Here is a 14,324-nt window from a genome sequence, read left to right as displayed (position 1 = left end):
TCTTTTTTCACTTATGCCTTGACTCCTCCGTTCATTTCTCTGACTCTATGCCCAGTGTGTATGTTTATTGCTTTTCTTTTAAGGACCAGCGTGCAGGATTTAGTGGCATCTAGTGGTGAGTACGGGTGTAACAATATATTGCTCGATTCATTGGGATTGATACATTGATATATTGATTCCATGTTTGTGCAAAATTGATGAGCAATCCAAAGTGAAAATATTCTATATTGCCATATTCTATATTCTGTGATAACAATTGCAGACCCCTGAATTGAATTGAAAATATATCAGGGCAGACTCTGTGATTTCAGCAAATCGTTGTTCATTGTATCGTTCAAAGAATCGAAATAATATTGTATTATAATGAAACTTGTGATTTACACCTGTTATGTTAAGCTTGCAGATGGTAAACAACTCGCTTCACTCTACCCTTCCAAGCATGTAGGAGAAAGTACAGTACTGTAGTCTTTTTAATGTTTTTTGATTAAAATATGAATAATGATGTAAAAATTATCATCACGTCTAATATGGCAATTTATATTGAAATCAAAATATCAGTCAGAATAATTGCAAGTAGATAATTTTTCAGAATCGTTCAGCCCTGCTGTAGAAACATGGCGGTTCAACATGGCAGACTGGAAGAGGATCTATGTCCGCTGTAGATACAAACCACTCGTTCTAAGGTAATGACAACACAGTGATTCCTGTTTTCAAGTGATTACTTATATTCAATTCCTAACATGTTGTGCCATTAGATCCTCCTAAATCTTACACACTGGACCTTTAATAAATCTTGACATGTTTATTTTGAACAGAATATGTACCATGAAGCAGCAGTATACATGACATGTATAACCTTGTGCCCATATCTAACCTTAAACAATGTTCATTTCACTCTGATCAAACTGATGCCTACACCTGGCTGACTGAACAAAGAAAAACTACATAAGATAAATATATAAAAAATAGTGTTAATAATACTAATTGTTATTACCACTGTCTGTTATTATTATTAAAGCTACAACAAGAAGTTTTTAACTTATTATAAAACAGTCTCAATTTATCACTGATGCCTCTATATGGCCTACATAAGGTAATGAGACCATCTGCAAGAGGGTTGTATTCTCTGTGGAATCAGATGAAACATGCCTGTGTTTATAGTTTCCCAGGCAGAATTACAATGAGTTGTTGTAAGTTAGTCAGTTAAAAGAAGCAGGAGATTTTTCTATTTAGATCATTTTATTTTTTATGTTACATTTGTGGTTTTTGCAGGGAAGACACTACTACTTTTGTCCATGGGAGCCTCCAAAATCAACACAAAATGAGCGTTCCTTTTAGTAGTTTTAAATAAGCAGTATGGCACATATAATGCCAATGTGCAACATGCACGAATATGTCAGAACCTTATGTGTTTATAATGATGCTAATGTAATATGTTGCTCTTGCAAAGTGTGCCCCATCATGCATTTCTTTCAGAGGTCTGAGATCCTGAAGCTTTAACATGTTGGACCACACAATGCAACAATGCACAATGCATCTCAGTTGAATTTGTCTTTGACTTCCCCTGACTGGTAAATACCCAAACCTTTCAAACTCTGTGCTGGGATTTGTACAGGCTTTCATTTAAAAAATTGTAGTCTCCAAGCCTGGGCTGAAATAACCTTGATGACATCATCAGGGTTGTTTTCTCAGACTTAAGAGAGCTCCCTGCAGAGCTACAGAGAACAAATTATACAGCTGTTTACAGACTGAGTAGCACTCATCATGATGAGTAAACTTAACTTGATGTGTAAAATTGATGACTACAAATCTGTGATTTGCCTGAAAGCATTTCCATTATTTTTATATCAATCGGTTAATTTAATAACCACAAATGAACTGCCTCACTGGGGCCTGTGGGGCCTGAGGATCTGGAGCCCTAGGGCAGTTTCCCACTTTGCCTAGTTGGTAATCCAGCCTTGCAAATTCCCATATGCATATTCAATTTACATCAACACAAAGAAGCTGACACACATTAAGCTTGGCGCTTTCAGGGCCCCTGGAGTCCTGGGGCCCTGGGCAGTTTCCCAGTTGGAAGTCCAGCTTTTGCCTTGTGGTTATAGTTAAGTTATTTAACTAAAAGTAGGTGTTCACAGGTGACTTTAAAGATAAGACTGATCAGGCGTCAGTGGTGTTCTGAAACCCTTTAAGGGCCTTAATGCATCTTAGCTGCTTCATTTTACGAGCTAAATAAAAAAGGACTACAGGAATAAGTCTTGCTTGTAAATGAGCATCTTTACCATCCCGCTCATATGTTGCTGTGTGCACAGGGGGGCAGTGTTTGGTCGTTAATTGGCTCTTTCATGTAGAGCAGGCTGCCGCTGATTGGTCGCTCGTGAAACATCTGTATCCATAGTTCCAGTTGCAGGGAGCTGCTCCTGGAGAGTGTTAACAAACTGACTGTAGTTTCATTATCACGCTGCCCTCTGTTGCGCAGAATATTTCAATTAGTCACGTACAATTTTTGTGTCGAATTTACATATCAGACATCTGTAACATATATAATTTCATTTGCGGGGGGGAAAAGTTATGGGGCCCAGAAGGAAGCCGAACGAGTGAGTGAAGGCTGCTCTGCTTACAAACGCAGACTCATAATTATGTCACGCTTCTTGACGAAGAAGGCTCAGTCGAGTCATTTTTTTTTTTAGAGCTTTATTCAAGTCGCCCTGAGGAGAGGACGTGTGTGATGTGAAGCCCATCCCACTCCGTTCCCCAAATTCACTGCGCCGGGCGGCTGCTGTAACCACGCAGGAAGCGTTTGGCGCTGGATCTGCCGGCTCCCGCTGTAACCTCCAGGTATGCAGATGCCCCCCTTTTGAAGGCATCGCTGCAGACACAAAGGAACTCGCTTGACTTTTTTTTTTTTTTTTTTCTTCTTCTTCTATTTTTAAGGTGACCGACTTGATCAGCGCTCCGCCCGCCGCTGGCCAGCCTGTGTGGCTGAAGGCAACGTGAAAATCCCTCTGCTTGGATATTCAGCTGTGTGTGTGTGTGCGTGTGTGTGTTTCACCGACGGAGAGCTGTAAATGGACTATTGATAAGTTTCTAATCAGATTGATGGTCGTTGCGTCAACGAAGGAAGGCAAGTCTGAGCTGCCAGCTTGGCCGGGAGCGAGCTGATCTCTTAATGGAGCGCTGAATGGTTAAATGACACAGCGATGAATGTTGTGATTTCTCTCTCTTGATACGAGATAGCTTATCTGGAGCCGCAGCAGCTGCCTGCCTGCCTGCCTGCCCGCCTCACGCTTAATGCATAGCCTTTGCAGGGTCAAGATGCAGTTTCGGACTGTGCTGGACGTGAAAGTCGTGGACGTGGAGAAGAGGCGCAATCCGTCTAAACACTACGTGAGTTGCCTGCCCGCTTCGTCTTCATCCATGTCACCTTGTTATTCCCACCTTGTCCCGTTCAGATGTGTCAGCAGTGGCCTGTTCACAGACACAGCGTGACACCTAAACGCAGCATTTAGTCCACTACATGTAGCCTAGCCGCTATGTGAGGACCACAGCTAAGCTAAAGCCCAGTGTGTTCAGAGAGATACCTGCTCATTAATAATGAACCGTTTCAAAGCATTTCTTGCTAACCCCCCCACAGTATCTCAACACACACAGTTCATCATCACAGGGGAGCTGTCATAACAGTGTGCAGTCAAATAAGCAGCCTGGACACCATCAGCACTTAGGGATGTAAGAAAAAAACAAAAAAATTCACCTGAGTATGGCAATATTATGTTTTGTGATACTGTACTGATTCTCAAAAACACTATTGTGATATCATGATACATGCAAACATTAGTGACAGTGGTTCTGTATTTGTTGTGATTGAATCCCACAATTTTTTTTTAATCTATCTTCACTGTTCTGTTTACATAAGAAGATTACTCAACTTAACTCAGCTTTTATGCATATGGTGACATGTTCTTTATACAATGATAGTTTTCTGAAAATTAGGTTAGTAAAATAGCAATATATCACCTTGTGTGCAGTATGTAGGGGATAATGTACAGTGAGCAGGGCATTATTGCGAAATAAACCCAGACAGGGTGAGGCAGATCTTGAATCATCCTGAAGGGGTTTATTGTGCAATAATGATCTGCTCACTGTTCATTATCCTGCTCATTACATGGTTTCTTAATAATCAACAATATGATACAAAATATTGATTTAAAAATTATTTTATGTATCAAAAAATGATTTTATTGCTCCTCCAGAGGTTATAATCAGACCTGTGTGCACACCAATGGTCAGTTCTTCATAGCAATGGGCTGCTGTACAAAAATAACAGACCAGAGAATGATGTAATTGACCAATCAGAATTTTCAGAATCAGGTTGGCCATGTTGATTGACTGTAAAGTGATCTTTGTTCAATCATTGATTGGATATGAAGTTTGAGAACCCCTGATCTACAACATGTCATGATTATCATGCCTATCTGACATGCTGTTGGTTCTTCAGTCAGTGATGTTTGGAGTTAAAGCTTTGGTGCATATATTTGGATATTTTACATGCAGTTGTGTTCATGGCACAGGTGATCAAAGTGAGAGGCAGGCGTCCCCAGGCAGTTCCAAACAGTTTCAGGGCTGTTTCACTGAATGGAAGTTCAGAAGTAAGTTGTAGAGGTAGTTCAGAGGTTCTCAATTTATTCTTTGCCAAAGACCTCTTAAGATACGAATGAGACCCTCCCTCATGTGCTGTGTGACTCTTTGAATAATTTGACATAGACCTTTTTTTTTACACTTCTACTTAGTTATATGACATGACAACACAAGAGAAATGTAGAGGGAGTTGGGTTCCACCATTAATGGGTGACAGATTTCATCACTGGTGGACTTTGGTGTGATTGCCGCCTTGGTGCCCCCGTTTTCGTAAAAAATGCCACAAATGTGCCCTCATAGATGCCCTTATGGTAGCTAAAGCATACTAAAGAGCCCTCTAGCGTGCCCTACAGGGCAAAGAATTAGTTTGCCTCTTCATTTCTCTAAATGGTTAAATAGTCAATAGTTCCCTGCGTGTTTCTGTCACAGAGGTGTAGTAGTTGTTATATCTTAAGACGCATAATAAAACAGTTTTAATCTAAACCAGAGACTGGAACCATTTCACTAGAAATGCATCATGACTTTCCATGTGCTGGTGCCCAACTGCATACACCTGGTTGCCTTTTCACTCTTTTTTGCCCCTGCACCTCAGATATCCTGAGTCCGCCACTGCTTTTCATGGACCTCCTGGCAGAGTGTCATGTGCCTCTAGGGGTCCCCAGGCCCCTATTTGAGAACCACTGCATTAGTTATCAAAATGAGATCAAATAGAATAATTTAAATGGATGTGATTACAGAGATAGTTCAGAGTGGTTTGGTGGAAATTCTACTGTTTTTCCCAGAGACTGAAACTAATACATGCCTCTTGACAGAGCTTTCCTTTGTATTTGGTGTAGACTGAAGTTATGTAAAACAACAATGTTAGTCTAAATTGGCTCAAATGTTGAGTGTATGTGGGATCAAATAACATAATCAGAACTCTATAGACAGCTAGGAATTGAGTGAAACTAATCAAGTAAATTAAGTGGGGACACCTTTTTCCAAGCTTTGCCTCAGGGAGGACCCACAGTCTCCGACATTAAATCTGCTGGTTTAGGGTAAAGTGGTCGAATAATGGAGGAATGAATGATTAAGTTCATGCAATGCCATCTGAACGGTATTTTCACTAATTTGTAAGGGGGAAGCAAAACCTCCATGGCCTGATAGACAACAGCTTCCAGCCTCACGGTGTTTCTCTATAGTAGAACATTTTATTTACAATACTTAAAGGGACATTTCACTCCAAAATAAAAAATACAAACTCTCCTCTTGCCTGTAGTGCTTCTGGTGTGAGTTACAAAGTTTTGGTGATATCTAGGGCTGCGACAACCTAAAGATATTAGTGGAGTTAAGAAACCAGAAAATATTCCCATTTAAGAAGCTGGAATCAGAGAATTTATTTATTTTTTCTTAAAAATTACTCAAACCAATTAATCAGTTATCAAAATGTTTAGCAGTATATTTAATAATCAATTCCTAATCGGCCGATTAAACACTGCAGCTCTAGTGATATTGGCCTTCTCTCAAGTATATTTGAACTATATGCACTTGGCTTGTGGAGCTCAAAGCAAAAGAAAAAATATATTTTAAAAACTTACCAGCAATGTCTCTTTCCAGATATCTTGACTCAGAGACTCAACATAATCCACAGACCTTGTTGTGAGTAGTTTCATGCAGAAACTATTTTCTTTCTACCAAACAACACCTGCCAAGTGTAACAGTGCAGAAGGATTGTGCATCTAGTCATTGACAAGAGGCTTGTGCTTGTGACAACATGGTATGAAAACAATAATGGTGTCCTCCTCAGCTTAGCTGTAACATGAGCTCCACTGAGCTAGCCAGGGTAGTGATACAGCTGGAAGGTGTAGTTTGGTAGAAAGAAAATTATTCCTACTCAGTGTGGATTATCTTGAGTAACAGGGTTGTGATTTCTGTAAAGAGACATTGCTGTTGAGTTTTTCAAGCGTATTTTTTGGTGCTTTTAGCACCTAAAGCTCATTACCATCTAGTTCTGCTGCACTGGAGAGAAGGGAGACATCTCTATGACCGATATCTCCAAACCTCAGCAACTCACACCAAAACAATCTAGATAGATGAATAGCACCTCATGTAAGAGTAAAAATTCCTATTTTTCATTTTGGGGTGAACTGTCCCTTTAAAATTAGAGTACATTCTACACTTTCACAGACTCAAATAACAACTAAACATAATTTGAATGTTACAATGATAATTTGTAAAACCTTGTCAGTGTTGAGCGCTACCTATCCACACTTCAGAATATGCCTGAAATGGATGCTTTCCAAAAATGTAAACAGGTTTCATTTCCACACACATGGAAAAGTGTCGTCTTGGATTGACTTTTCATGTCTCAAATCAAGATTAACCTGTTTGTGAAATGACTGCATCCTGAAATATTTCAGTCATAAAAAACATTGACAAATTAATCTTACCACTAGGTCCATTTAGTAGCTGTTCTGGAGTTTGGGAGGTGTCAAACTTTATTTGATAACCTTTCAAATGTCCCATTATTTAATTTGAAACTTGTGTCATCAATCATCTTGTCAGAATAGGTCACTATATTCTCCACCAAACAAACCTCATGACAGGCTTCTGTTTTTATTACTACCTTCCTGATCCTTTCCTCCTGTGGCCCTCTTCATCAATACCACACTTGTTATAAGTGAGAGTCTGCACTTCATGGCCCCAGACAGTTCAGATCCTATTTTGAGCTCATAAACAACTTATAATAAATGACTTGCTCATATGCAGTTACAGTCCTACAGACCCCTGGGCCTGATGATATGTGGACACAATTAGCATACTTATTCTCCTTCAAACGGAGGAATTCACAGGGTTTGCACTATATATGCTCCTCTATCAGACATACTGTACCTGCTTTACGAGACATGAGAATAAAATGTGAATTTTCAACATGCAATAGATTTTCCCATGCAGAGCAAAATTGCATTTGTGAACTTCACTTAGCAGAATACCATCTTAAATACTGCACTGTGAGTGTATATATTTTTAACATAGGGGGTGCCCTAAGTGAAGCTGATACCTACAGTACATTCTGACACTGCTGAAGCACCGCTGTGCAGAGGCCCCGGGGCAAAAATGAGCTCTAGGCCCTGATTGGAGCTGCAGACCCTTTCTCTGGGTATTGTGTATGTACTCTGTTGCTGGTGTGCACTGTACCCAACAAGTACAGTGCACACAGCAGTCTCCACATGGCAGCTGGTAGTTATATTTTGCCTGGAGCTCTTGAAACCAACCAGTACTCACACACTGGAGTGCTACCTGCCCCCAGGTTTGCTGTGTGCCAATTAGTTTGTTTACCTGATTAAGCACAAACCCTTTCACGCCCCATGTAGGGAAGATATCAGCGGCAATGATAATAGTCTTCGATGTTAACATAGCTTCAAGATTAGGTAATGATGCAAAACTTGCCTCAAGGCACTTCAAGTTAATATTTTGCTTTAGTTGTGCATATTCCCAAACAAATGAGTGTATAGATTAAGAATTAGAATTACCCCCTGATTGGCTTTGGCCCTGTGAAGCATGTCCACTTTGCCTGGTTGGTGGTTATACTTTCAGATGACCTAGCATAAACTGTTAAGAGGAAAACTTATTCAGGTGCGCATTTCTGGTGCTAGGCTTCTCTTACATCAAAGCTATACCAAAAGACGTAGTTTGATGACATTGTGAAGTAGTGTGGGATCATGGGAGTTGTTGTATTTATTGTATAACAACCTCCACTGGCGATGAAAATCTGACTCAGGCAGAAATCATGTTCTCGAACAAAGTAATGTATTAAAGTTTTCATGTAATGTTTATGGATGTTAGCAACAGGTGATCACACGCAAGGCACGGATTTCTCTGGGTTCAACATGATTGGAAACATCTGGGATAATGAATGTACATAACTCAATGAAATATATAACACAATTCTAGTCATTTCTAGACATTTTAATGCAAAAATATTACATATTATACATTTAAGCTTGACTATTTCAGTCATGATCTAGATCTAGATCTCTGCAATGTTTATTTGATTATTTATCAATTATTAAATTAATTGTCAACTATTTTGATAATCAATTAATTGGTTTGAGTTATACTTTTAAAGAAAAATCTGATCTTATTCCGGTTGTTGGTGCTGTAGGCTGTTATAGGCAACAGAGAAGGCTTGAGAATTTTTGAAGTTACGTTACAATCTGTTCACACATTGGTAATACAAAGCAACCAGTGCTTGTAAATTGCCTCACATAGCACCTTAGTAATTATGGATGAGATTGGCTTACTTAGCATTAAAAATAGAAGCAGCAGAAAACAGCTAGCCTGGTTCAGTCCAACAATCATGCCTGCCTATTAGTACTTCTAAAGCTCATTAATTAACATGTTGTATCTTGGTAGTTTAATTTGTACACAAACAACAATGTAAAAACATCAAATTAGGATTTTACAACCTGTTTCCCCCTGCCTCCAGTCTTTAAGCTAGTTAGCATAGCTACCTCTAGCTTCTTAATTTTTTTATGCAATCAGAATGGGAAAGATAGATAGATAGATAGATAGATAGATAGATAGATAGATAGGTAGATAGATAAATAGATAGATAGATAGATAGATAGATAGATTTCTTACACCCCAACTGTTGTCTTGAGCTATTTCGGCAGATACAGTTTTTTATTCTACCTCTCACTTGTGCCGAGCTCCTCTGCTGTCAATTTTTATTCTATTTAGCATACCTCTAGCTCCATACATTACGCACAGATGCGAGAATGGTGTCAATTTTCTAATTTCACTCTCAGCAGTATGTCAGGCTATTTAAAAACACACATTGAAAACAAATAATTGTGCTTAGCTAATGCTAATGTGCCAAAACACCCTCATAGGCAGAATTCTCTAGAGCTTAGAGACGGTGAATTAATGGGCCGCTGTTCATATGCAGTATTGTGTTTTTAATGCAACTTGCAACTCTTAATGCACAGTTATTGCTTCCACAGAGTAGTTTAGTAGTGAAACATGAGCTCCAGAAGCAGTCCAGCTCTATAGGTAGGCTTGTTGAGTAGTAGCCAGGCTACAATATGTACAGTTAAAGTGTAACAGGAGCTTCTCAGAGCTGAGCTGAGCCTGTACTGTGTTCTGTGCTCTTCTGTCTCAGCGGGCCAGTCTGTGGCCTAGTTTCCCTAGCTACCCTGTCTCATGAGACAAGGCTAGTCACTGTGAGAAGAAAAAAGAGGGAAAGACGGAGGGAGGGAGAGAAAGAAAGAGAGAAAACGAGGGAGAGACACAATCTGTGGCACCCATTGAATCTCATTTGTAATGTTTGTGAAACCAGCTGGAAATGCTTATCTTGTGGGGGGGGGGGGGGGGGGGGGGGGTGCTGAGACTCAGGGCTTTGTCAAAGGGAAGTGCTCGTCAGACCATAGGGAAAGCTGGACTGCTGAGTCGCAAACACGTGTCACACGCACACAAACATTCTGCTCCTATGAGTGATTTGTGTGTCTTTTCAGGAGGAGGTGATAACGGAGAGTGAAAGGTTGGGCACGGCCATGTTTACTTTAAGCTTCTGTTTCCCCTACAAGTCCCAGTCCCATAACATTTCATTTTCTAGAGACTCCTGCGCCGCTCAAAGGCCCAGACTGGAAGACGGTGTTGTTATTTGGCACCATAAAACATCTCTTCAGAGAGCTGTTCCCCACTCAGATATTTATTGGCCTATCAAACACAGTGATCTCGGCGAAAAGGGTCCCAGTTTTCAGATGCTCACCCCTAACTGAGAGGGGCATGCTGGGAGGAGAGGTTTACGAGGCCGACTTTCTTTTTTTTGGATCGGCCATTGTTTGGGAGTTTGACCGTCATTAGCTGGAAGTGCTGAAAGGCTGTGAGAGTGTGTGAGAAACAGAGGAGGGTGAGTCAGAGAGTGACGTCTGTTAGTGAAGTCGATGTTCCTGATGCTCAGTTTGCGGCGCCCTAACTCTCACGCTGATAGTGACAGGAGTGTGCATCACTGTTGCATGCGTAGACATGAGCGCTTGACAAAAACGGCGGACGTAGTCGTCCTCACACTGTTATTACCAAGACCTCACACACATGCTGGGGGTTGTTTTCATGCGTACCAGATGTTGTTTGTGATTGTTGAACGGTTTATTTGTCTCCTGCAGGAGTCTTAAACGCAGCTCTATTTCGATAGCAAGTCGTCTCCCACACTCTTCTGTCTGCTTTCAGGCTAAACGCACATGTTGTTGTGCTTGAACATGGCCTGCAGCTCCCTGGCGTTGTTCTCAACAGCTTGACTTCTGATTACGTCATCCTAGAAATGGTGATGCTCTGTGGAGAGATGGAGCATGTGTGGGCTTCGTGTTCTGGCTCTGGTTTTGTTTTCATGGGAAAATGACCTGAACTGATCATTCTTCAGATCACTGGGTGTGTTGTTGAGCAATTTGTTTTCTGGTTTAATGTGTGTGTTTTTTTTGTATGATCAGACGAAAGACCGAGAGACAGGAAGAGAGAGAGAGAGAGAGAGAGAAATGGGAAGAAAAAAGAAAAGGAGTTATCTTGCTTGCAGCTCTTTTCATGAGATTACTAGATAGTCAGGGAAATTTTCTAAAAAGTTATTAGAATCAGACTGGCTTGATTAGCATGACAAGATATTCTTTCTCTACCAAAACACTCAAGGATGATTTCTTAAAAATATTTGATCCGATTAATAATATATCTACTATGACAGTACATTAATAGTTATACTAAAATATTTACACAAATACTTCAACTTAAAGGAGTACCCAATAGATTTAGTTTTGCTCTCACAGAAGGGATGCTCATTAGGGACAAGTTGAAAAAAGAATAGTCAATATCTGTACGATGGAAGACGAGATTTTCAAACTTTTAGTTCCCAGTATGGGTCAAGCTCCAAAATCACCAGATCATACAATTCCCATAATGCAACCTTCCTGCTTAGTAAACGCACATGTCTTTTAAACTCAATGGTCTGATTTTGTAACTCCGGATTTGTTATAAATCTATAGTATTTAAGCCTAAGACAAGATAACCCTTTCTCAGACCTGAAAAAAAGCTCCTCAGAAGCCAAAAATAACATTACACATCTATTTTTGCTGATCTTGATGTATACACCTGGTGAAGTATCCCTCCCTCCTTAAACACAATGAATCAAAACAACCAGTCCTTTCAGGCGTTGGGTCATGACTGTTGCTCCAATGGATATTTTTCGTATTAACAATGGATTGATCGTATAGCTATAACAGAAATAATGTTGCTCATGACAAATCTGCCACATGTCACCTGACTCTGCAGTGCCCCGCAGCTCTAGGAGCGTTTCAGTGTCCTTTAGCTTAGTGGATAATTTAGCAGCTAAGGGGCCACACATTTCCATCAGGAGATGCTGCAAATGACAACAGAGCTAAAAGGAGAGTGAATACTGAACTTATATTCACCAGTGGACACAAACACGACACCAAATAAATGCTAATGTTGCTTCATGATGTGTAACTATGCAACTGTTTGCTAACACATTCCCCATATCTACTTTATAAGATGCCAATGTTACGTCAACAAATTGTCCCTCTGTCTCCAAATGGGTTAGGTTTAGGACGAGTTCAAAAGCCAAGTCATCTTAATGTTCAGCATTCAGAGACTAGGGGTGTCCCGATCCGATATTGATATCGGGCAAAAAATGAGTATTGGATTTTATCGGACTGCATCTAAAATCTCCGATATAAGCGCTCCGATAAGCAGTCCATTTTCCGCTCCAGCACTTCTATCCATAGGTGACTCTGGTTGCTGACTATTGTTCTCTGTTTGAGTAACATCACTTGATCAAGCCTTTTCTAACATTCAACACTACAAAATAAGTAATAAAAGTATGTATGATTCATGCTGATATCGTATCGGATTGATATCAGTATCGGCCAATACCCAAGGCTGCAATATCGGTATTGTATCGGAAGTGAAAAAGTTGTATCAGGACATCCCTATCAGAGACTTTAAAGACTTGCTTCCTGACCAGTGGTGGACAAAGTACTCAACCCCAGTACTTGAGTCAAAGTATAGATACTCCTGGTCAAATATTACTCAACTACAAGTGAAAGTTGGTCAGTCAAAATTTTACTTGAGTTAAAGTACTAGAGTTCTTGCTTTTAAAAATACTTAAGTATTCAAAAGTACATGTTTTTAAAAATACTTAAGTATTCAAAAGTACAAATTACAAAGTACATTTTCTAATATCAATACACGCTGTGTTGTTTTCATGATGCATTTACAGAAGCTTGTAACTCTCTGAAACATCTAATGATGCACTGACCTGCTTGTAGAACCACTCTGCTACACAAAGCCTATAGAAACACCTATAAAAACTTCAACATAGAAATACAATCAAAAACAAAAAGGACAGCTGTTGTCAAATTCTGATGTGACTGTATTAAAATCACATCATAAAATTAGATTGAAGCCAACTGTGAGGAGTTCAACAAGTCTGTTAAATAACAGATTTCTTTCTGGCTTCAGAGGCAGTATATACATGAATTATTCTGTATTTTTCACCCCAGTAAAACAATCCAACTTTAAAAGCTACGTGGAATAATTAATAATTATAATAACATCTTGAGGTTTAATTTAGTCTTTCTCCTGCCGTCACCATTACCACTTTTTGTTTGAATGAAAGAGGGAGAGCTTGCTCGTGCTTGTTAGTGCGCCTTGACGTATTTCTGCTTTTACATCAATCCCATTTGAGAGGAGCTACTGTGATTGGTTTCTTTCTGTGAGGAACACAGCATGTGACCAATTGCATTTTAGAAAAGAAAAAAACAGCAACAGCTGACTTCAAAGCTCAGTCGAAAAGTAACAACAACCTTCCTACAAATGTAATGGAGTCAAAAGTACAATATTTGTCTTTGAAATGTAGTGGAGTGAAAGTAATAAGTTTCCAAAAAAACAAATACTCAAGTAAAGTACAGATACTCAAAAAATGTACTTAAGTACAGTACTCAAGTAAATGTACTTCACTACTGTCCACCACTGATCCTGACTCACAGTTTTCTTTATGTAGACCCATGACTTGGGCTTGTTCTCAAGGACCCGAGACTTTCACTGACACATTGGACACTTAATTTGGACTTGGATTAGTTGAAACTTGACCTGCAGCAAAAAACAGACTTAAAAACAGCTCTGACATATAGTGTGACAGCAGTCTTGTGCCAGTTTGTGAAATAGTCATGAAATTTAATCTGTTACACTTGTGTACACAAATTTTCCATTTTTTTCATGCCAGTGCGCGGCTTTAGAACTAGTATATTATTCAACATCATTCTTATTCTGCTGTTAGCATTACAGCTGACAGGTACAGTTTGGCTAGGTTTAGGAAATGATCATTGTTTGGGTTAAAATAATGAAAAAAAAAAAGAAAAATACGAGCACATCCAGAGGCTCATTGTGATGGGTGCTGGATCACAGAAATACCTGAACAGAGAAAGAGACATCTGCACCCCAAAGGCTCCTGTTTAAAGTATTAATTTGTGTGACGTTGCAAGAATTTTTGCTTCCATGCGCTTTCAAGTATGATGTGTGTCTGTCGTTTGCGTCTCGGAAGAAGCAGTCTTAGGAAGAGCCCGGAGCTCGAAACGCCATGCAAATAAATACTTTAAACGGGAGCCTTTTGGTGTACAGATCTCTCCTTCTCTGTTTGGGTTAAAATA

The 14,324-nt window shown here is 39.7% G+C and overlaps 1 protein-coding gene across 4 annotated transcripts in view; it reads left to right on the top strand.

Annotated features, from left to right (window-relative positions):
- Positions 1–2,616: 2,616 nt before the first annotated feature.
- sh3pxd2aa (SH3 and PX domains 2Aa) overlaps positions 2,617–14,324 on the top strand; it is a 134,535-nt gene continuing 122,827 nt past the window's right edge. For 3 of the 4 annotated variants that reach the window (XM_084715695.1, XM_084715694.1, XM_084715692.1), the window contains exon 1: positions 2,617–3,384. In XM_084715695.1, the coding sequence (XP_084571821.1) occupies positions 3,289–3,384 (96 nt within the window). In that variant the 5' untranslated portion in view covers positions 2,617–3,288. The remainder of the gene's footprint in view (positions 3,385–14,324) is intronic. The other variant, XM_084715693.1, reaches the window with a different exon arrangement.

The sequence above is a fragment of the Lutjanus erythropterus genome, chromosome 3, assembly GCF_056507025.1.
Source record: "Lutjanus erythropterus isolate fLutEry1 chromosome 3, fLutEry1.hap2, whole genome shotgun sequence".
Classification (NCBI taxonomy): Eukaryota; Metazoa; Chordata; class Actinopteri; order Lutjaniformes; family Lutjanidae; genus Lutjanus; species Lutjanus erythropterus.
Note: the sequence above shows the minus strand (reverse complement) of the source record. Positions and strands in the feature narration are given on the sequence as shown.